General features: G+C 30.8%; 1 protein-coding gene across 2 annotated transcripts in view; it reads left to right on the top strand.

The window, feature by feature from the left end:
- Positions 1 to 9456: 9456 nt before the first annotated feature.
- Positions 9457 to 19626, top strand: part of LOC142321552 (uncharacterized) — a 96921-nt gene continuing 86751 nt past the window's right edge. The window contains exons 1-2 of one of the 2 annotated variants that reach the window (XM_075359723.1): positions 9457 to 9561; positions 10531 to 11618. In XM_075359723.1, coding sequence (XP_075215838.1) covers positions 10536 to 11618 — 1083 coding nt within the window. In that variant the 5' untranslated portion in view covers positions 9457 to 9561; positions 10531 to 10535. Of the gene's footprint in view, positions 9562 to 10032; positions 11619 to 19626 lie in introns of those variants that run through there. The other variant, XM_075359722.1, reaches the window with a different exon arrangement.

Raw genomic sequence — 19626 nt, 5'->3', positions numbered from 1 at the left:
TAAAGAATCAGGTATCCCGAATAAATTTATGCTCCAATGTTTTACAAACATTTAATTAATTATATTTAAATATTAATGATGGAAACAGAGATAATATGAGTATTACTACCATGAATTCTTATTTACAGTAGATGCATAATATGGCTACCATTTGCTTCCAGACATGTCTAAACATGTTTGCAAATACATGCGAAGTACCAAAGGGGTGACTGTATTTACAAATTCAGATATGTTATTTTTCAGTTCATCCAAGGTCTGAGAATTGTTCTTATAAAGAGTTCCTTTCATTGCTTTCCATTAACAAAAATCTGTAGGTATAAGATCTGGGGATCTTGATGCTCAAATGTGCTTCTTCTGAAAACCTCATATAACAGATTTATTGAAACATCATGACTGTATGGGCTGTTGCTTTATCTTGGATTTATGTTCCTGCAATTTCTTTCTCATTCAATCCGACAGTAAAAGGATGAATGATTTCATTACAAAATGTTCTGAGTGTATTGTGTTCTGGAAAAAACTGAAAGGTTATTCGTTTACTTTATGTAGCACACTAAACACCAATTTTTTCGTCATGAAATGGTCATTCCAAGTTCTCAAGAAAATTATTCACAGAACAACTGTTCTGATTGTTGATGTAGCCATGATTCATTTGAAAAACTATAACATGAAGAATGTTTTCTCCTTTTTCATTTATTAGAACTCGAAACCATTGGCAAATACAACATAACATTCAACATGTTTAAGAAAGTCAGTATTGTGTAACTGATACACTGCAATTATTTTATATGGGTGTGGTTAGAAATGTTTTGACAGCACTCTGTGCATACTACTTCTTAAGAATTCTGTTTTTTGTCCAATTTTTATCAAGTTTTCTATTATATTTTATGAAATATATTTCTTTTACAATCAGAAATATCATCCAGTTTTTCTTTTGTCAGAGTAGATGTTCTTATGCATTCAGGTGCATATTTAACAGATTGGTTTTCTTGAAACTTATCGAACAATTTTCGCACAGCATTGCGAAATGAAAAATCGATGTTCAGAGACCTTATGAGAAACATTTCCTTCACATATCCTGTCTACTTACCACCAAATGAAATAGATCTTCAACCAATAAAATGCGAGCTTCAAGTGTTAAGTGGTTGTCACATACTGGAAACAAAAGAATAAATAAGAACTTCAATAGTCATGGAAATTAAATGTATTGTCAACAATGGAAAGTGAGAATCAGTTGTGAGCAAAGTAATTATTTCTCTTTAGTTTCACTGCTGACCATATCAAAAAACAAGTTAAATCATATTTTATTGGTTGAGATCCAGATGCTCTTTCTCAGGTTTACAGTTAAATTTAGGACATCTGATATTATACTAGAACAGATAGACTGACTTGATCTTATTATACCAAGATGATGAGAACATTTTAGTAACACAAAGTACACCATAAATTAAACATTGTAGGTGAATACTAACAATTAAAAATTGGATTTTTTGACAGAGCACATAAATTGACAAACAGAAGCTCAGTTTTAAAATAAACAGAGATGATGAATTTTTTAACAATCGTCAGGAACCCGACCTTTCATAAACACCTTTTGCGAGAGGTGGATCAAAAAGTAAGTTACCCCGTTGCCGTGTTCTTGAACTGAAAGGGATACATTAATGTCTTGTGGTGGCAGCACTGGTTACGTTGTTGTCTTTACGCTTCCCCAGCAACAATTCTGTGCGACATTCAGTACGTGTGTAGTAGTATCGTTGTCCGTATGGCGTGTCCTCTAGAGGTTTCGTCCAGCATAGAAGTGCGTTCAGCAGTCCGATTCTTGTGGGCAAAAAATTACAATGGTTGTGAAATTCATCGCCAAATTGTTGAGGTATACGGTAAGAATGCAATGTCACGCCTGATCACAAAATGGTGCCAAACGTTCAGAAACGGAATAACAAATATGATTGACGAACTGCGTGCTGGGCGTCCTTCAACTGCAAACATGACGGATAACGTGGAACGCGTGAATGAAATGATCTTGAGTAACCGGCTCATTAAAATTAGAGAGATTGCAAGTGATCTTAACATTAGTTACGGTAGTATGTTTGCAATTATTTACTATCAGCTTGATTACCATAAGATGTGTGCACGATGGGTGCCACATCTGTTCAACCATAAACATCAAAGTTTTGCGTCTGCTCTTTCTTTTCTTCAACGTTATTCCAGGACTGGTTCACAGTTTTTGAAACAAATCATTACAGGGGATGAGAGCTGGGTGCTTCATTACATTCTTGAGAGTAATGAGCACCATATGAATGAAGATATAAAAATTCGCCGCAGCCAAAAAAAATGAAAACATCCCGACCTGTTGGAAAGGTTATGCTGACAGTCTTTTTCAATTCCGAGGGAGTTGTTTACAGTGAATTTATGCCCCGAGGAGCAACAATGCAAATCTTACTTTGAGACTTTAAAATAATTGCATAAAGCCATTAAAGATAGAAGACCCGGAAGATTGAGCGATGAGGTCGTTTTTCTTCGCAACAACGCTACTCATGTGACAAAGGAGTTACTACAAAAATTCAAGTGGTAAGTGTGGTCTCATCCGCCTTACAGGTCTGACCTAGCACCCTGCGACTACCCCCTGTTTGGTCTTTTCAAGCGAGATCTGGAAGGGGAGCGTTTCGCTAATGATGATGAACTTAAGGAAGCGGTCCTTAAATGGTAGAAGAAAATTGGGTGAAATTTTTACGATAGTGGAATTGAAAAACTTGTCACAAGATATGAAAAGTGTTTAGAAAAACTTGGTTATCATGTCGAAAAATAGGTAAATTATGTAGTTTTTGTTCAGTAAAAAAAAAAAAAAAAAAATTGTCTTATAAATATGTGTTTGTTTCATAGAGGGGGTGTAACTTTCTTTCTGGTGGAAGTATTCGCGTTGCTTTTCGGAAGCGAAACCTGAGTGCAAGTAATAAAGAACTTAATTGAGTTTCAGTTGTCGAAATAAAATTTTTACTTGTAGTTAAAAGTTGCTCAAGAAAGGACGGGATGAATAATGAGTCCATCAGAAACAAATTAAATATTAAGATTATGCAACGCATGATTTATCATTACAAAAATCAATGGCGACAGCATCTGAATAAAATGAATATACATTTTCCGATGATGGCCGTGCTTTGTAATTCTGGTGGTTGACGAAGTGTGGGTAGATCTCTGAAACGTTGTTGAACTTTATATTGTACAATTTTCTGGAATCTGAATAGGTGAATCGTCTAAACCGTTAATGAATACGCTAATACGAATATTTTTTATTTGTCGGGGAGAATTTCCGAAAAACCCTCGTAATTTTCAAAATTTGTAATAAATAAGAAAAAATAGTAGAAAAAATACAATTATACAATTAGGTATAATATTTCTAGTCTGAGCCCTCTTAGTGACATTGGGAACAGGACAGTTTGAAAAAAATTCTTTTTTTTAGATAATTTGTTTTCTTCTACGTAAGATAAAAATAAGCGGTTTGATTATGAATTATATATAAAACCTTAATATAAACCTGTAGGTCACCCGGCATCTCACTTCAGTAATAAAAATTGAGAATTTAAAAAAAGTTGTAACTCTTTCAACAGTTTATTCTACTTTTATCGTATTAGAGGAATTTCAGTTCATAGGCTACGGCTCCACGTATGATACTCTACCGGATTATTTTGCGATAAAATGAAAGATTTAATAGTATCGTATAGCCCGGCTCCATTATCGTATGTAAATCGTACTTAAAACGCAACAACCTGGTTCCTGATAAATATTCTGATTCGCTCAGTTTTGCACACAGTTGTCTTTTGATGAGTATACGAGTAATAACAAAAGTAGTGATATTTGTACGCGATCATGATGAAATTGAATTATAATCCTGTAGTACCTTTATAATTGTTAGTTGTACACCGAACATCGACAACGAGATCGGAAAAATAAGAAAAAAAGGTGGAACTGTTCAAATATAAAACTAAGTTCAACACAAGGGAGGTTTGCAAATTCTTTATGAAAAGCTGAAACAGCGAGCGGATTAATTTTTTGATTAATAAATAATATGGATTCATTTCACCTCCTTTTGTAGTTAATGACATAATTCAACGTACAAATACATAGGATTGCATAGGGTAAAAGAAAAAGTATCGGTCATTTTATCGGACGTGTGATTTTTTGATCATAAGTGTTACAAAAAGTACAATACCACTGTATATTCTAGTATACTTAAAATAAATACTAAACAATAAAGTAAACCGTATAATAAAAATTCTAACACATTTCATATTTCAAAAAATTCAAAGGAAAAAGTCTTCAGATTCTGCCGTCGACAAAAGTCAAGCGTCTTCCTAAATCAGCTGATTTGGAAGTCGAGAGTTCCAGCGTTCAAGTCCTAGTAAAATCAGTTGTTTTTACACGGATTTGAATACTACATCGTGGATATCGGTGTTCTTTGGTGGTTGGGTTTCAATTAACCACACATCTCAAGAACAGTCGAACTGAAACTGTACATGACTACATTCATGCATATCATCCTCTGAAGTAATACCTGAACGGTAATTACCGGAGACTAAACAAGAAAAGAAAGAAAGGATAATTTAACGAATTGCAAATGGAAAGTGGAGCCGGTCGGTATGACATTGATATGGTAATTTATCAAATTGCAATTGGAAAAAAAAACTCTGGTCAAGTGCCTTATGTCCTTGAAGACATAGTTTTAAAAGGGCAGGTGACCAACTTCCAATGGAATTTATTATGTCTTTTTCTAAAATGGCAGCTTCTAAGTTGGCTCCGTTGTGGAGTAAATTCTATTTAAATATTTTCAATCGGTTCAAATAGATTGTTTGTATACTTTGTATTTTTAGAGTCAGAGTAGCGGGAGTAATTTTTTTTAACTTTTCCTTTTTTTATGTGCACATTTATGCAGGTGATTTATTGTTTTAGTCGTATATTGTATTTAAAATAATATTTATAAGAATCAACAGACTATATAAATTTTAAACAGACTATATGAATTTTATATTTACGAATTATTATTTTATTTGAATATAATAATCATTAACCTAAAAATCTTTATGAACTAATAAATAGGAGTCACACGGGGCATGAAGGATTACCAAAGAGATTTTACTTTATAATAATTGGAAAAATTAAAATAAAAAATAATTATTTTAAATTTTAAATACACTTTTAAATAATTCAAAGACGGTAATTATTTTCGTATGAAGAAATAATTATACATGTTATCAGATTGTTACAGGAAAGGTAATTGAAATAAATTTATTTATTTTATTTGAAATTCATAGTTTTTTCGAAATTCTTATAAATATTATTATCATAAATTCTATATAATGAAATGGACAGAAGAAGAAATACGGCTGCACTCCGAGAAAACAAAGGAAAGATAGAAAAAAATAAAAAATAAATTGTATTGACGTGGTACCTAGTAATCCAATAGGCCGCTTCGAAATAAAAAAAAATCGTCTGCACTAGTATATGTGTAAGAAAAAAATGAAGTTAAAGAAACGACACGTAAACTTGACCGCGAACCCTTTCAATTTAAAGATTGAAGCGCTCACCACTCGACTCCGCTGCAACTCTGACTGTAGAAATACAATTAAGCTACTTGAACCACTGAAAAAACTTAAATCCCATTTTTAAAAGCTTCCAAACTTGGCTCGAAAATAGAATCAAGTTTGGAAGCTGTCATTTTGGATTTAGAGTAAAACCCCCTATTCTACCGCCCTGAAAAATGGCATCAATAAATATTGCCATAAGCTGACCGCCCGCCCTTGTTAGTACAGTACGTTATCGGACGTGGAGTCATTTAAATTAATGTTAATTAAATTAATCACCCAATAATTTTTGGAGCCGGATCCTTTTCTTTATTCCTGTTTAGCCTCCTGAATTACCGTATTACTTCAAAGGATGAATGAGGATGATGCGTATGAGTGTAAATGAAGTGTAGTCTTGTACAGTCTCAGTTCGACCATTCCTGAGATGTTTGGTTAATTGAAACCCAACCACCAAAGAACACCGGTATCCACGATGTAGTATTCAAATCCGTATAAAAACAACTGACTTTACTAGGACTTGAACGCTGGAACTCTCGACTTCCAAATTAGCTGATTTGGTAAGACTTTCGACTTTAGCCCACAGCCTAAATTCTTGTTAATCTTTGTTTAATCTTTGTTTCTAAATTCTTGTTAATTCTTTTAAAGTCATCTTGTTTTGTGGCTTTATTTAACTACAGATGTAGTTCACAATCCTTTCATCCTTAGGTCCAGCGTTTGAATCTCGGTCAGGCATGGCATTTTCACACGTTAAAAAAATTGGTATTTATCTCATCCTCTGAAGCAAAAAAAAAATCTAGTTCACAAAAATAGCCACATTATTAAATCTCTCGAATGTGCTGCCACGTTGTGATAGTTTAATGAAATATAACATTGTCTGATCAATCAGCTGTTCGCAGTCACATTGTGTTTTTCTTAGTTTATTATATCATACAGTGATGATTATTGTTTGTATTTAGTGTAAAAAAAATTGAGTTCCTAGTTTAAAATGTAAATAAATATTTTAAGACGTGTTAATTTAATCTTTATATGTAGGAATTAGTGTTATTTTTGTAGGCTTTTATTTGTTTTAGTGTGCGTGTTAAATGTTTTTTTTTTTATTGTAACTGTTCCCTTTTTAATAATTACTTGCTTACTTTGACATATTTTTTGTATTAAACATAATTTGAAAAGTGAAAAATAAATAAAAAATAATCGTTAATTTTTGGATGCAGCTGCTCGTTTGACTGTTAGTCAAACGGTAATTTCGAATAATTTGTAAACAAAAACCTGTCCAGTATTTAGGTAAAATAAACACAGTCGTATGCTTCTGATAATAAGAAGTTTTGTACGCTTTTTTTGCCAATAATACTATCAGTACGGAAGGGTCAAAAATTGTTTAGTAAAATATAAAAAATTTAGTGTTTTTCTGACGTTTTGGACCTGGAGAACTGTTTAATCATATGTTTCTTTTTGAAAAATAATCCATCTGTTCAGTTGTTAGAAAAATAAAATGTTGTAAACCGTATAAGTAAAAATTTAGAACAAATCTTGTAAAGTTAATTATAAAAAAAAGTAGAACTGATAAGTCTATATTATTTGAAACACAAACACGTGAAGTAACATTAAGATAAAATTAATAATACTAAATAAAAAATTTTCTATAAAATAATTCACAATTCAGATAGGTTATTGGTTTTTAACATCTAAACAAATTTTAACATCTGAACACGATTTCGATTATTTTTAGAGAAACAATTTTTTCAAACTGCGGTACCACCTAAAGTGCACAAGTGCCCCGAAAAGTACCAATATTTTAGTTGTATTTTATATAAATTAGTTGGTTAATTTAAAAGCCAATAATCTTGATATATTATGCTCATTGTGTTAATCATGAATAAACAAGAAAAAAAGTTTCGCTCTACCGTAGTTTTTAATTTTTTAACATTTTTTTGTTGCAATTATAATGATGGATTTTTTTACTTTGTTTCTTAACGAATGAGAAGGGAGTAAAAGTCAATTATAACACAATTATTAATATTTTAGTACGTATATTTTTATATACTCTATTATAATGGGAATGACTCAGATGTAGCAGCAAAAAAGCTTCAATACGACGCCTTTCACTAGAGTTTTTCCCTGGTAAGTTAATCAGTCCTTCACCAAAAATTTCGTAATTCAGTACCGTACAAGTTTAATATACATTATTTTCGGACTAAGTAACTGATTATTGTACACCATCGGCCATTTTAATATAAACGGTTGATTAGACGAGGTTAGCGAGCTAAGCGAGGATTAGGTTATGTTCGCTGATATCGTACGAAGTTAATCGCTTTAACGTTTCATTTCAATTTATCAGTTACTGAAATCAGTCGACGCACACCTCAATGAAGTATATTTAAGAACGAATAAGAACATTATATAAGATTTATTCAAAAAAAAGAAAAAATGTAAACACCAGAGTACTGATACAAATTCAAAACATTACTCTCGCCGCTACGGGAATAAGTAATTTTTGATATTTCATTTTAAAATGTTTATAAATCAAACACTACAGTAAAGCGACAATTTTTGTATATTTACAATCAGCGGGGTGAACACAACAATGACAAGATTCTAAATAATTACCGAAAATAGTTCTTTTGTCTAGTTTTGATAGAGTTGAAGTGAATTGTTATTTTTTAAGAATAAATTGCTTTATCTTTTTAGCAAAGATTGCACATTAATGAACATAAACACAAGGATACGTTAACATATTTAATTTTTTTTAATATCGGTCTACATAATATATATTTATGAGCGCAAACAATGATCTGATCGTCCATTTTTGTATCTTGAAATCTCGTTGTGACTGTGAGGGAACCCCGAGAGATGATGTTAAATTTCAGAAGAAATATACGTAAGCATAACAAATATTTAATAATGATGACAATTTTAGCGTTTTATATTAAGACGCTAAGAATATTTTATTAACATTGAACAAATTTTCGAAATTAATTTCTTCTCGCTTAATTTTAAATTATGTATAATCGACAGACGCTTCATTTTCCTGCCAGAGACATGCAATTTTCATTTTCCCGATCAGTTATGTTGTACAGGTGTACATTATAATAAATTTTGAAGATCTGTTAATCGGGTCAGATTTTACAGGTCAGGTTTTTTGCAGCTTTTGACGTTCCACGACTCCCTCTAACCAAAAACAATCACAATTTTACTATTGAACTCTAGAAGGATATATTGGCCTGTTTTTTAGACTTTATATCTCCGTACTCGTTGAGTAGATTTGGATGAAATCTGACATGGTGATTTGACATTGATGCCATTTAAATTTAAATTTTAGTCACAGTCGATCACGGGGGCAGGGATGTCGACATTTTACAAATGGGGTAGGTAAATGTTTTTTATGCAATTTAATCCCCCTTAGCCAAGGTACTTTGGCGATTGATCTTATTGAAACCGCATAAAAAGGTGGGGCAAAAAGACTTTTTACCTCACCTTTTTATTGTTCTGAACTCAAAGTAGAATACTTGAATTAATTAGATGATTTCATTACGAATTTTTTTCATAAGCAATTATGCGGGGCCTCCACGCTAGTTGTATTTATTTATTTTTGTTAACTGATTTAAATTTCGATTTTTTAAAGTTCTTAAATTAATTATTATTAACTTCAAATATAATTAAGAAGAAGAACTTAATGAAAATAGTATTTCATATTAATGAATCATCTGATGTAAATAATATTGTTGTATTGAATATTAATTGTAGTGATGTTTTATGTGATAAAAGTTTACGTGAGTTGTGGCAATCATTTTTTTCTATAGTTTGCAGGGAATTTTTACTTGATAAAGGGAAAATTATTTACCTGCTTCCTCCTGTTGCCACCGTACTAACTCTCAAATGTATTCGCGCATTCGTGTAAATCGGTGTATTGACAAAATTAAACAATCAGCTGTTCTTGTTTGTTTTTGTTTTGCTTTTATTTTCGAATGACTTAGCTGTGTTATTAAAAAGTGTAACGTATATTTTTTTTTATAAACATTTTTTTTGAGTAAAAAATTAACATTCTATTGTAATGTGCCAAACATATAGTATAATTAAATTATCGGTACATAATTAATTTTAATTTTATACCTATATGTTATATCGTTTAGTGAAAATACTTTAATTATTTTTAAATTAAATTAATCAACCTTATTTAAAACTGTTAATTTACATTTTTATTAAATTATTACTATCGTTTTCCAAAACATATTTTAATGATTTTGATTAAAATTAAAATTATAAAATAATAATCCGTATGGTCGAAATATTATATTCATCTAAAATTAATTAAACATTAGTTAAAACAAAAGTGAAACATTTTTATACTTTTTATAAATTTTTTCTATTTATTCGTAAGCCTCATGAAATTGCGTAGCCTTTTAAGGTTAAAAATATTAATATTTAAATCTGTTAGCTCTTGTCGATATTAAAGTTATTTACAATTTTTTTAATTCAGCTTTTTTGGTGGTTGGTAAAAATATAAATTTTAGTACCTTTATTAATAATTAAAATTATAATAAATATCATTTTTAATACAAAAAAAATGTTTTTTACATATTAATTAAGCGACTGCTTTTATAAGTCAGATTGCTTACACAATTATTAAAATACAGACTTATTTAATAACATGAAATTACATTAAAAAATATTCCAAAAATAAACCCGTTAAATTCTAAATAATTTTAATACAAAGTTAAAAATTATTCTGTTTTATGTTTGTATTTGTAGATTTAAATTACGCGAAACTCAATCGATTTATTAATCTTGGTTTGTTGTTTTTATATCGATTACGTAATTATACGCTTACAAAAAATTTTTTCGTCAATAGATTAAATTGCAATTATATCGATCTTAACGATGTAATTGAATCTATTTAATAAAAAATCTATAAAATGAAATAAATTTAAGCGGTATTTTATTGTAATGTCTACACGAATAGGAAAGATGCCGGTTCAAACAACTACTTGGTCCAAAGGGAGTAAACTTTACGTAAAAATGACCAAAAAGACAGAGCCTTCTCCGCGTCGACCGGAGACTGCGATTTTAGAGAAACCTCTCGTTCTAGACCCGAAGTTGCTTCGGAAATTAGATATGACCACTTTATCGAAAGAAAAACTTATGTCTATTCAAAATTTAATACTAACACCGAAAGTACGATCAAAAAATTCATTGGGACAAAGCAGTCTGGAAGATGAAGATAGTTGTGCCGTCGATGAACCGAAAGTGAAAAGATTTTCTAAAGGTTTAAATACGACATATCGTATCCGTTCTAACGTAAGAAAAGGATTATCGGAATTATTTCCACCGTCGATTCCTTCATCGTTAAGCAGTAATCGATTAAAATTACCGGAGAAAGTAAAAAAAGAATTATCGAATAAAACTAATGACAAAAATAAAAATATTTCAAAACCGACCAAGCCCGTTTCACAGAAAGAAATTCTTGAGGAAGTTTCCCGAGACGTAATACCGCCCCCTTGTTGTACATGCGGGCGTTCCGAACAACCGGAAAGACTTCACAGCCATCCCGATAAATGGGACGGACGTAAAGCAAAAGCTCCGCGATCCAGTAGCGAACAAGAAAATAGAATCGTACCGCAACCTAAGAGCTCGGTTCGTAAACCGAATCCGATAAAATATCGCAGCGGACGTGTACCGGCTGTAAATCAAGAACAAAAACCTAATCCGATCGTAAGAAAAGAAACGTTTAAAATCGATGTGAAAAAATCAGAAGATATTCAAGTTCCGCCGAAGCGTAAGATATCTCATATCCCGGTTATACGTCGTTCGCCTAATCCGAGTGCTGCACCTTCACCGACTAAATCGGCATCCCATGTTCAAACTACTCCGGTCAAGAGAAGTCCTATTTCTAGTGCGATAAAAGATGAGAGATCACATTCTGCCGGTTCTGCTTCTTCATCATCATCATCATCGTTGTCGCCACGGCGTCCTCGTACCGTTGTTTGTTACATATGTATGAGAGATTTTGGAACCGCTTCGTTACCGTTGCATGAGCCTCATTGTTTACAGGTAATATGTTGTTTTTTATGTTAATCTTACGAATGTAATTTAGTTTATTATTATTTTTTTTTTTTTTTTAGCTGAGTGACATTGTATAATAAATGTCACTCGGCTAAAAAAACCCGTATTCTTTTTTTTAGAATAAGTTGATGCTGAACTTATCAGGGCAGTATACATATTTAAAGTGTGTAAAAACACTCGCTGAAATAGATCACATTATTTTTCTAAAATAAATAAATGCTATTTGATTTTTAGGCAGCCTTGGGGAATGGGAAAAAAGCAGGCCTACACTACTATTTGAACTAAACGTTTATCGTATAATTCAACTAAAAATTTATTATTATATAGAAACAGTAATGCTGCATGTCTTATTTTGTTCAGTAAACCGTTAATGTAATTTGGTTTAAAATTTATTTTAAAAATTCGATTTTGGTTAAAAAAAACCGAAAATATATAGAATTTCGTAAGTACACTCTGGATATCACACAAAGGATAGTTAAAATTAATTAAAAAGTGCAATTATCGTTTATACATTCCTTTTATTTTACTTAGCATCATATAACTTGGCGGGTGACTTTGCCGTGTTATTACGTGGTGAAAAAGAAAATCGTACAGAGTTTATTTACACCATTTCAGTTATTAGTCGTTTCAAGTAAGATGTGTATAAAACAACATTTTCGGACAACTATAAAAAAATTTTAATTGTGATAAATATTTATTATTGTAATATGTTGTTCATCTAATCTTTATAATTTTGCCGAACCCAGCTCGATTAAATTTTCATTTTTAAAATAAATAATAGGTAGAAGGATCATATAGTTCTTAGCAACTGCTCATCCTCTCTGTTTCAATTGAATAATGCGTAGGCTTATCATATATTAAATAATCGATTAAAATATATTAGATTAGTAAATTTAAATTTAAAAATATCAATAAATGTAATAAAGTAAATAAACAAGTATCTTCATCGCTTAACTATAAATACGGTTTATTTTCTAAGCTATGTAGGTCACTTTAACAGATAGAAACTGTGTTTACATGAAAGAGAGAACTGCCATTTCAGGCGTGCCCTTTTTAATTCATTAAATTATTTCAAATCCACCGGCTTAATTTTATTTTGATTTCAAATCGTTATAGTCGAATTTGTGATGCACTAAATTGTACCAAATTTATTACAAAACGCCTAAATTAAGAAATACTTTTTAAAAAAAACCAGGCGTTTTAAAAATAGTTTAATCGATCAGGTAGAGTGATAAATAAATGTTAGACAAAGTGTTCTGATAGTAAATTCTATTAATATTTATTAATTTCGGTTTTTTTAATAGTTATCTAAACTTTACTTTTCAAAGCATCTCCTGAAAACTCTGTTTTTATATCTTCATTCAAAAAAAAAAACCAAAAAACAGGAAATGACACCCAACTACCACAGAAAAGACTAATAATTCTAATGTATATTAGAATTATAGATTGTTTTTACCGGCGTTTTGAAGAAAATTGTAGTACTAATTTCTTCACATGGTACCATTAGAGGGGATGAAAATTAATTTTTACGTTTTGAGGTATAAGTACTACGAAAATACCGTACACCTAAATTCAGGTTTCCTTATATATAGGTTTATGTATTGAATTTTGTGGCTCGAAAATCTCCAAAATTACTAGATGAACTTCACTGAAATTTGGATACACTGTTTTAGTGTATCTGAAGTTGTGCATTTAAAAATTTGATGAAGATTGAGATCGAGTCATTTTTGAATTAGGCTCAATTTAAGGTCGACAACAGACAACATTATCTAAATTTGAGGTTATGTTGACTCTGTAGTTGTGTATTTTTCATACACGTTTATGCTTCGAGTAACTGTTGTGAGCGAGCTAAAACTTTATACTTGTGTGTAGAGTCTACGCGTTAATTGAACATACTTTGAAAATCAACGCGTTGTACTCTGAAAATCAGTGCGTTTCTGACGTTTTTTTTTTGTTGAAAATAATACGACAAAGTCACTAAGTTATGTGGCACCATAAAGTATAGTTTTCATTATTATTCCCCGAAATTTCAGCACACAAGATATTTCCCAAGTATTTTTTTTACAGCTGTTGTGTAAACAGATGTAAAATATTTAATGTTACTTTTATGAAGAAAAAACTAGTTGTGATTATAAAACACGTTTAGATTACTTTCTAAATAACTTCGTATTAAAATATAATTTCGTTTAAAAGTGCTAATGATTTATGCAAATAGGATGAATTATTTATCATCAGCTTGAAGTTATTTTATAATTTAAGTCATTGAAAACTACAGGTAACCTTGTTTCATGTTCCATATCTTATAACCAAAATTATACAAAATCATTGAACAATTATAAATCATCAGTTATAATTAGACATGATTAATTATTATTAAATCGTCAATTTGTGTTGGGGAAACACGTAATAGGATAAGATAAACTAAAGGCAGATATATTCTTGATAGATGGAAATTAATAATGGAGATTACTTAGCTAAACTTGTCATCATAATTAAACAGTCATTATCCCTGTTTGTAATATCTCTTATAGTACATTTTTTCTCTTAAAACGTTATAACAGGATTTAAAGGATTAAAAATGGCTGTAGGGTCACTGTTTGGCATTATTTATAAGTATAAATTGGATCGATAGATGTTTAGAAAATTAAAATTATTAGCTTATTCTTGTGTTTATATTTATGAATGTGCAGTCTTTGCTAAAATGAATAGTCAATTACTAAAATAATAATATCCACCTCTATCAAACCAGACAATGGAAATATTTTCGTTTAAATTACCCCTCTTATTGTGCTTTCATTGCCATTTTTAATAAATTACCGAACCATTCAAATAAATTTTCCTACCAATTTATTTAAAATAGAATAAAAAGATTCTCTTTTACAGAAACAATATTATTCTGTCCGTGAATTTTTAAATAATACCAATTAAAAGGTTTAAAAAACGCTGAATTTTCTGTATACCGTTCAGCTAATAAGAAAATACAAGCTCAAATAATTGTTATTATCGTTTTTTGAATTGTGATTTATTTTTTATGTTTAGTATCTTTGTGTGTTTATATTTTAATAAATAATTAATAAGAATTTAAATAAACGAATATTTTTTACTTCCTTGTACGAAGTAAAGGAACATCAGGAATATTGTGATCGCGAAAAATTTCGGTTTTCAGATTTCAGCGGGAATATCCATTTTGACCATCCCTGAGCAAAACGATCCATTTTCTGAGCAAAAACGATTAGCCGTAGAATGTTGAAATTTTGTATTTAGAACTGTTTTAATATTTAATTGTGCACTTCCCCTTTTGATTGCAATCGACTCGGCCTAAAATGTGTATATAGTCCACCTCTAAATAAAGCGAAGTTTCAATTTTGAAACACAATTACATTTTGTACTTTTTCTTAACCGCAGTAATAAGTCCTCGTTGAAAAATGTTCAACGATATATCATAACTGATACTTATTTTCTTTGGTTCCAGAGTTATAGCCAATTAAAATTTTAATTAATGAAATATTTGGAACTTACAAGGGGAAGGCACATCGGTTCGAATCCGACTTCATACACGTTTATACATATTTTTTTTTAAATTTCTTTTATTTTAATTTAAATATATTGATTTATGAATAATTATTAACCTTTGATTGTATAAAAACCTTTAACAATAAATAATAATTCAATAATAATAAGAAAATAAAAATATGAAAAAAATCAGAAATTATAGTGAAATAAAATTTTATGTAATTTTTCATTTTAACTGAAAACATTTTACAGAGGTAAATAATTACTTATAAATCACAATATATTTAAATTAAAAAAAAAGTTATGAAGCCTGATTTCAACCTATGTGTGCATGGTTACGGATCTGACACGTTCTCACTTACTACATATCTACTCGAGCGACGTGAAACAAAATTAATATATAAACTAATATGAAATACCAAGGAGATTTTTAGAGCCATTTTTCTTGATTATAATTGAATATTGCTTGGTATTATTTTGTGATGAAGACACGTAAACAGTGTACTATTCACACACGCAATATGATTCAAATCGGTGTCCTGAAGTCCGTGCCTTCCCGTTGTTAGCTACAGTAATATGGATCTTAGATGCCTTATACTGGATTTAACTTAACTTAGGCGTACAAGAAAGTCATGTAGTGTCCACATCTGATTTTTTATTTTATAATTATTTCTGTATTTTACGATGCTGCTCTGATAAAGGTTTTTTCACGGTTTCGCTTAATCCATCCAGGTAAATGCTGGACAGTTCCTTTTCCTTTTTTTATTTTGTCCGTGGAGTAGCATATCTACTTATTCTTGATATGACTTTTGTAATGCGTTAATATGTATTAATTAGAATAAAAGATTTATTTATTTAATGACTTACCTGATTTGAGAGGATTATTAATGAATTTTTTAGCAATAAAATAATTTATTTGAGCAGTAGCATCGTTGTATTTTTTTACGTTGAACTATTAAGCCGGGACTCTATCCAACTATTTTTTTTATTACTAAATAAAAAATGTTTTTAAAAATCTTGAATTTGCTACATCTCATTCTCCGTAAAAAATTAATATGAGCTAAAATAATTTTTATTAATGGATCTTCTGAATTGGGAACTATTTAAATCATTTTTAATGAACTATTTTTCATGAATTTAAATTTTATAAATAATTAATGTCGATATTAAATCCTATCTATTTTTCCGCCCATGCAATCCTAGGGCACTTCTTTTCTTTGTTCGTAGAATAGCATAGCTATCCATTTCTTACTCTATTTACATAATGTATTATGTACTGTTAAAATAAAGGATTATATATATATATATATATATATATATATATATATATATATATATTTATAGATGCCCAAGAGAGATCTCGTGGGGAACAATTCAAAAATATTTAATGGAAAGGCTAGGTCTCTAACGTTTCATTTTAAAAGGCATTGAAAAAACAGGAATCTTGACTAGTTTCAGAAGTGGTCTTATATCGGCTTAATAGTGGTACACTGGACGAATAAAATTAAAGTTCCTACATGAAAACGAACTACTTTTTCGGTATGAAACAGTACCTGGGGATGTACTGTGTGCTACTTTGTGAAAATATTAAGTGGTTGCTATTTTGGTTAGTATTATTATCTTAGCCTCATATTTTTTACATTAAATGTTTTGTTTTCAATGCTCTGCTAAATAATATATCCCACCCTTTCCTTTTTCATTTAATATTTGAATTGCCTTCCATTAAGAGCTTGATGGTACGGCGATTTCGTACTGAAAAATATAGCGTTTTGTAGTAGAAGCATGTACTAAATTTGATTTTTCTATATTTAACAGTTGAAAAATTATTTTAGGATTCTTCTATTTAATTAATGTGTTAATTATTAATTTTTAATGAGAAGGAAATACGAAGGTACCTTATATAAGTTTTATAATTAGAAACAATGATCGTTATAATTCTTAATATATTGTAACTTATGCAGTGTTTAATTTAAAAAATATGTTATGGAATTAAAAGAACTTTAAATATATGTTAAAAGTACATATGATTTATGTCAATAATTATTACTGCTGTGAAAAAAGAAATAAAGCAAGGTTACTTACAATGTTGCATGGTTTATATTGCCAAGATCATGGAAAATCATTGGAGGGGAAACTAATGAGCACGGCTTTCTTTTTTAATACGTGCAATCGTTAAACTGTGTGGATAGCGAAGCACTAGCCAAAATATTCATAGAATATTACCTCTTGTACTATAAAACGCTTGTATTAAAAAATTGATCAAGTGATATGAATAGAAATTTAATTTTTAAATTATTTCAGATTCCCCTTTAACCTTTGTAAATTTTTAATCTATTGAATAAACGAAGTTTGACCTTTAAAGCACGCATACTGATTTTATTATAACTTAAGTAATTTTATCTACAAGCTGGTTTTAACAACCAGTAATTCAGTACAACGCGAGTTAGTTGCTCTATAAATAACATACAATTAACCGCTATTTCAACGTTGAACTTTATTATTTTGTTGTTTATTATTAAACAGAAGAAAACTGTCTGAAAAAGTCATAAAATTATTTCATTCGGAAGTTTTAAATTTTTATTCAAGTCTACAGATCTATTTTGTTAAGCCTATGGATATTAGTAGATAGTAGTACATTCGCTCTTATTATTGATTCTGTTGTACAAAGTGTTTCTAAAAGATAATGCAATTTCAAAAGGTTTTATCTCTGCAACCGGTCACTACCAACGAACGAACACTATATGGATTATAAGAGAGGGGATTTCGGAGTTTCATTTAGTTGCCGGCAGACGTGCTCCTTTCAGTCTCTATCAAGATGGCGACCCCCGCAACAGTAAGCATTCTGCATTCTCCGATTCAACTGTTGTCAGTTCGTGACAACTGTACAGCGTGATTTTGTTAGACAATAACAAAATCACAGTGGGAGATGCTGGTACTGCACCTCCCACTGCTCACAATACTAACATTCGATGTTGGTACCAAATGCTTCAAGAAGCAGGATGTTTGTGTAAAGGGAAATCCGCAGTTCGACCCGTGGGTCGGACGAAGACGTTGAATGCATCCGACAAACTTTTGTATGTAGCCCAGAAAAGTTCATTCGTCGAGCCAGCCGAGAGCTAGCCTTTCCTCAAATGATTCTTGTTACTCAAACCACACAGGGATTTAAATAGTATACGTTTTCCTCAGAGATGATAAACAACGACGTGAGGAGTTTTATAAATTTATCCTCGAGAAGCAGAAGATGGTGCTTTTCAAGCTTAATATTCAGTGGTGAAAAGGTGAACTGCCACATAGGTGAGAACCGTCACGTGCAACAACCAGCGTAAGAGATATTCACCAAAATTCAACATCTTCTACGCCGTTTCCTAAGAAAAGATTTTCGGCCGTAATATATTTTTGATAAGTGTTAACTGAATCTCATAACTTAAAATGTTGCAGACCTTGCTTTACCCTCGGTTACAAGCAGATTTTTATTAATCTATTTTCCATCAGGAGGGGACACCATCACATTGACATCTGTTAGTTCGTCGAGCATTTCTTAACAATGATCTTCCACAATTCCGTCAATGAAGAATGTCTTTCCTTGGTCCACGACGTGATTGCATTCTTCAATTGATCAATTGATCATCGGTAATGAAATGAGTACAACTTATTTATATCCTTATATTCCTCTTTAAATTACAAAAGAAATGAAACTCGCAGGTGGCCAAATCTGGTGAGTAAAGAGGATGTGGATTAGATCCAAATTTCAACTTCAGAAAAGCCTCGGCTCGGCATCAACCTCCTAAGATGTTTTTTAACGTCTCAGAACGTGTATTGCACAGAAGTTACAGTCGACCCACCTTCCACGTAGTCAGTCACGTACAAGTGTTTTTAATCCCAGAACATTACCAAGAAATTTATGGTTTTTTTTTTCAGAGAATTGTGTTTTGAATTTTTTTTTATTTTGCCGAACCATAGTGCCCGTATTCCATGCTCTGCCGTTTTTCTTCTCAGTCGTAATGATGCATCTACGTTTCGTCTGCTGTCACAATAAAGAAAATTAAATCATCTCTCTAGTCACGATAACGTTTCAGAAGATATTCACAACATTCATTTCGTTGTTTGTTCTCAAATCTGAGTTTGTATGATTTTGCGATGGTCACTTCAAATTGATTCATCCACCTTCTTTGGGTGCTTCTCATTAGTTATAGGAACCTGTCGATCGCTGTGAGATTTATTCAGTATTCGCTTGATGCACAAAATTTTATTGCCCCCTACTCACAATACTTGGAATAACAATTTTATTACCATAATTAACTTATAGACGACGATGAAGCTACACTGGGGTAGTTTCATGTTAGGGTAATTACACTAGAGTAGACTATATCACTAGGGTTCACTATTTCTGTTGTTAAAAATTTAATCGCAACAACGTTGTTTTAGACGCTTTGACATACCAGACATATTCGACTTGATAATAACGGCGACTGATATAGAATGA

This window comes from Lycorma delicatula, chromosome 3, assembly GCF_047948215.1.
Source record: "Lycorma delicatula isolate Av1 chromosome 3, ASM4794821v1, whole genome shotgun sequence".
Lineage (NCBI taxonomy): Eukaryota > Metazoa > Arthropoda > Insecta > Hemiptera > Fulgoridae > Lycorma > Lycorma delicatula.
The sequence above is the reverse complement of the archived record's forward strand: the minus strand, read 5'-3'. Positions and strand labels throughout refer to the sequence as shown.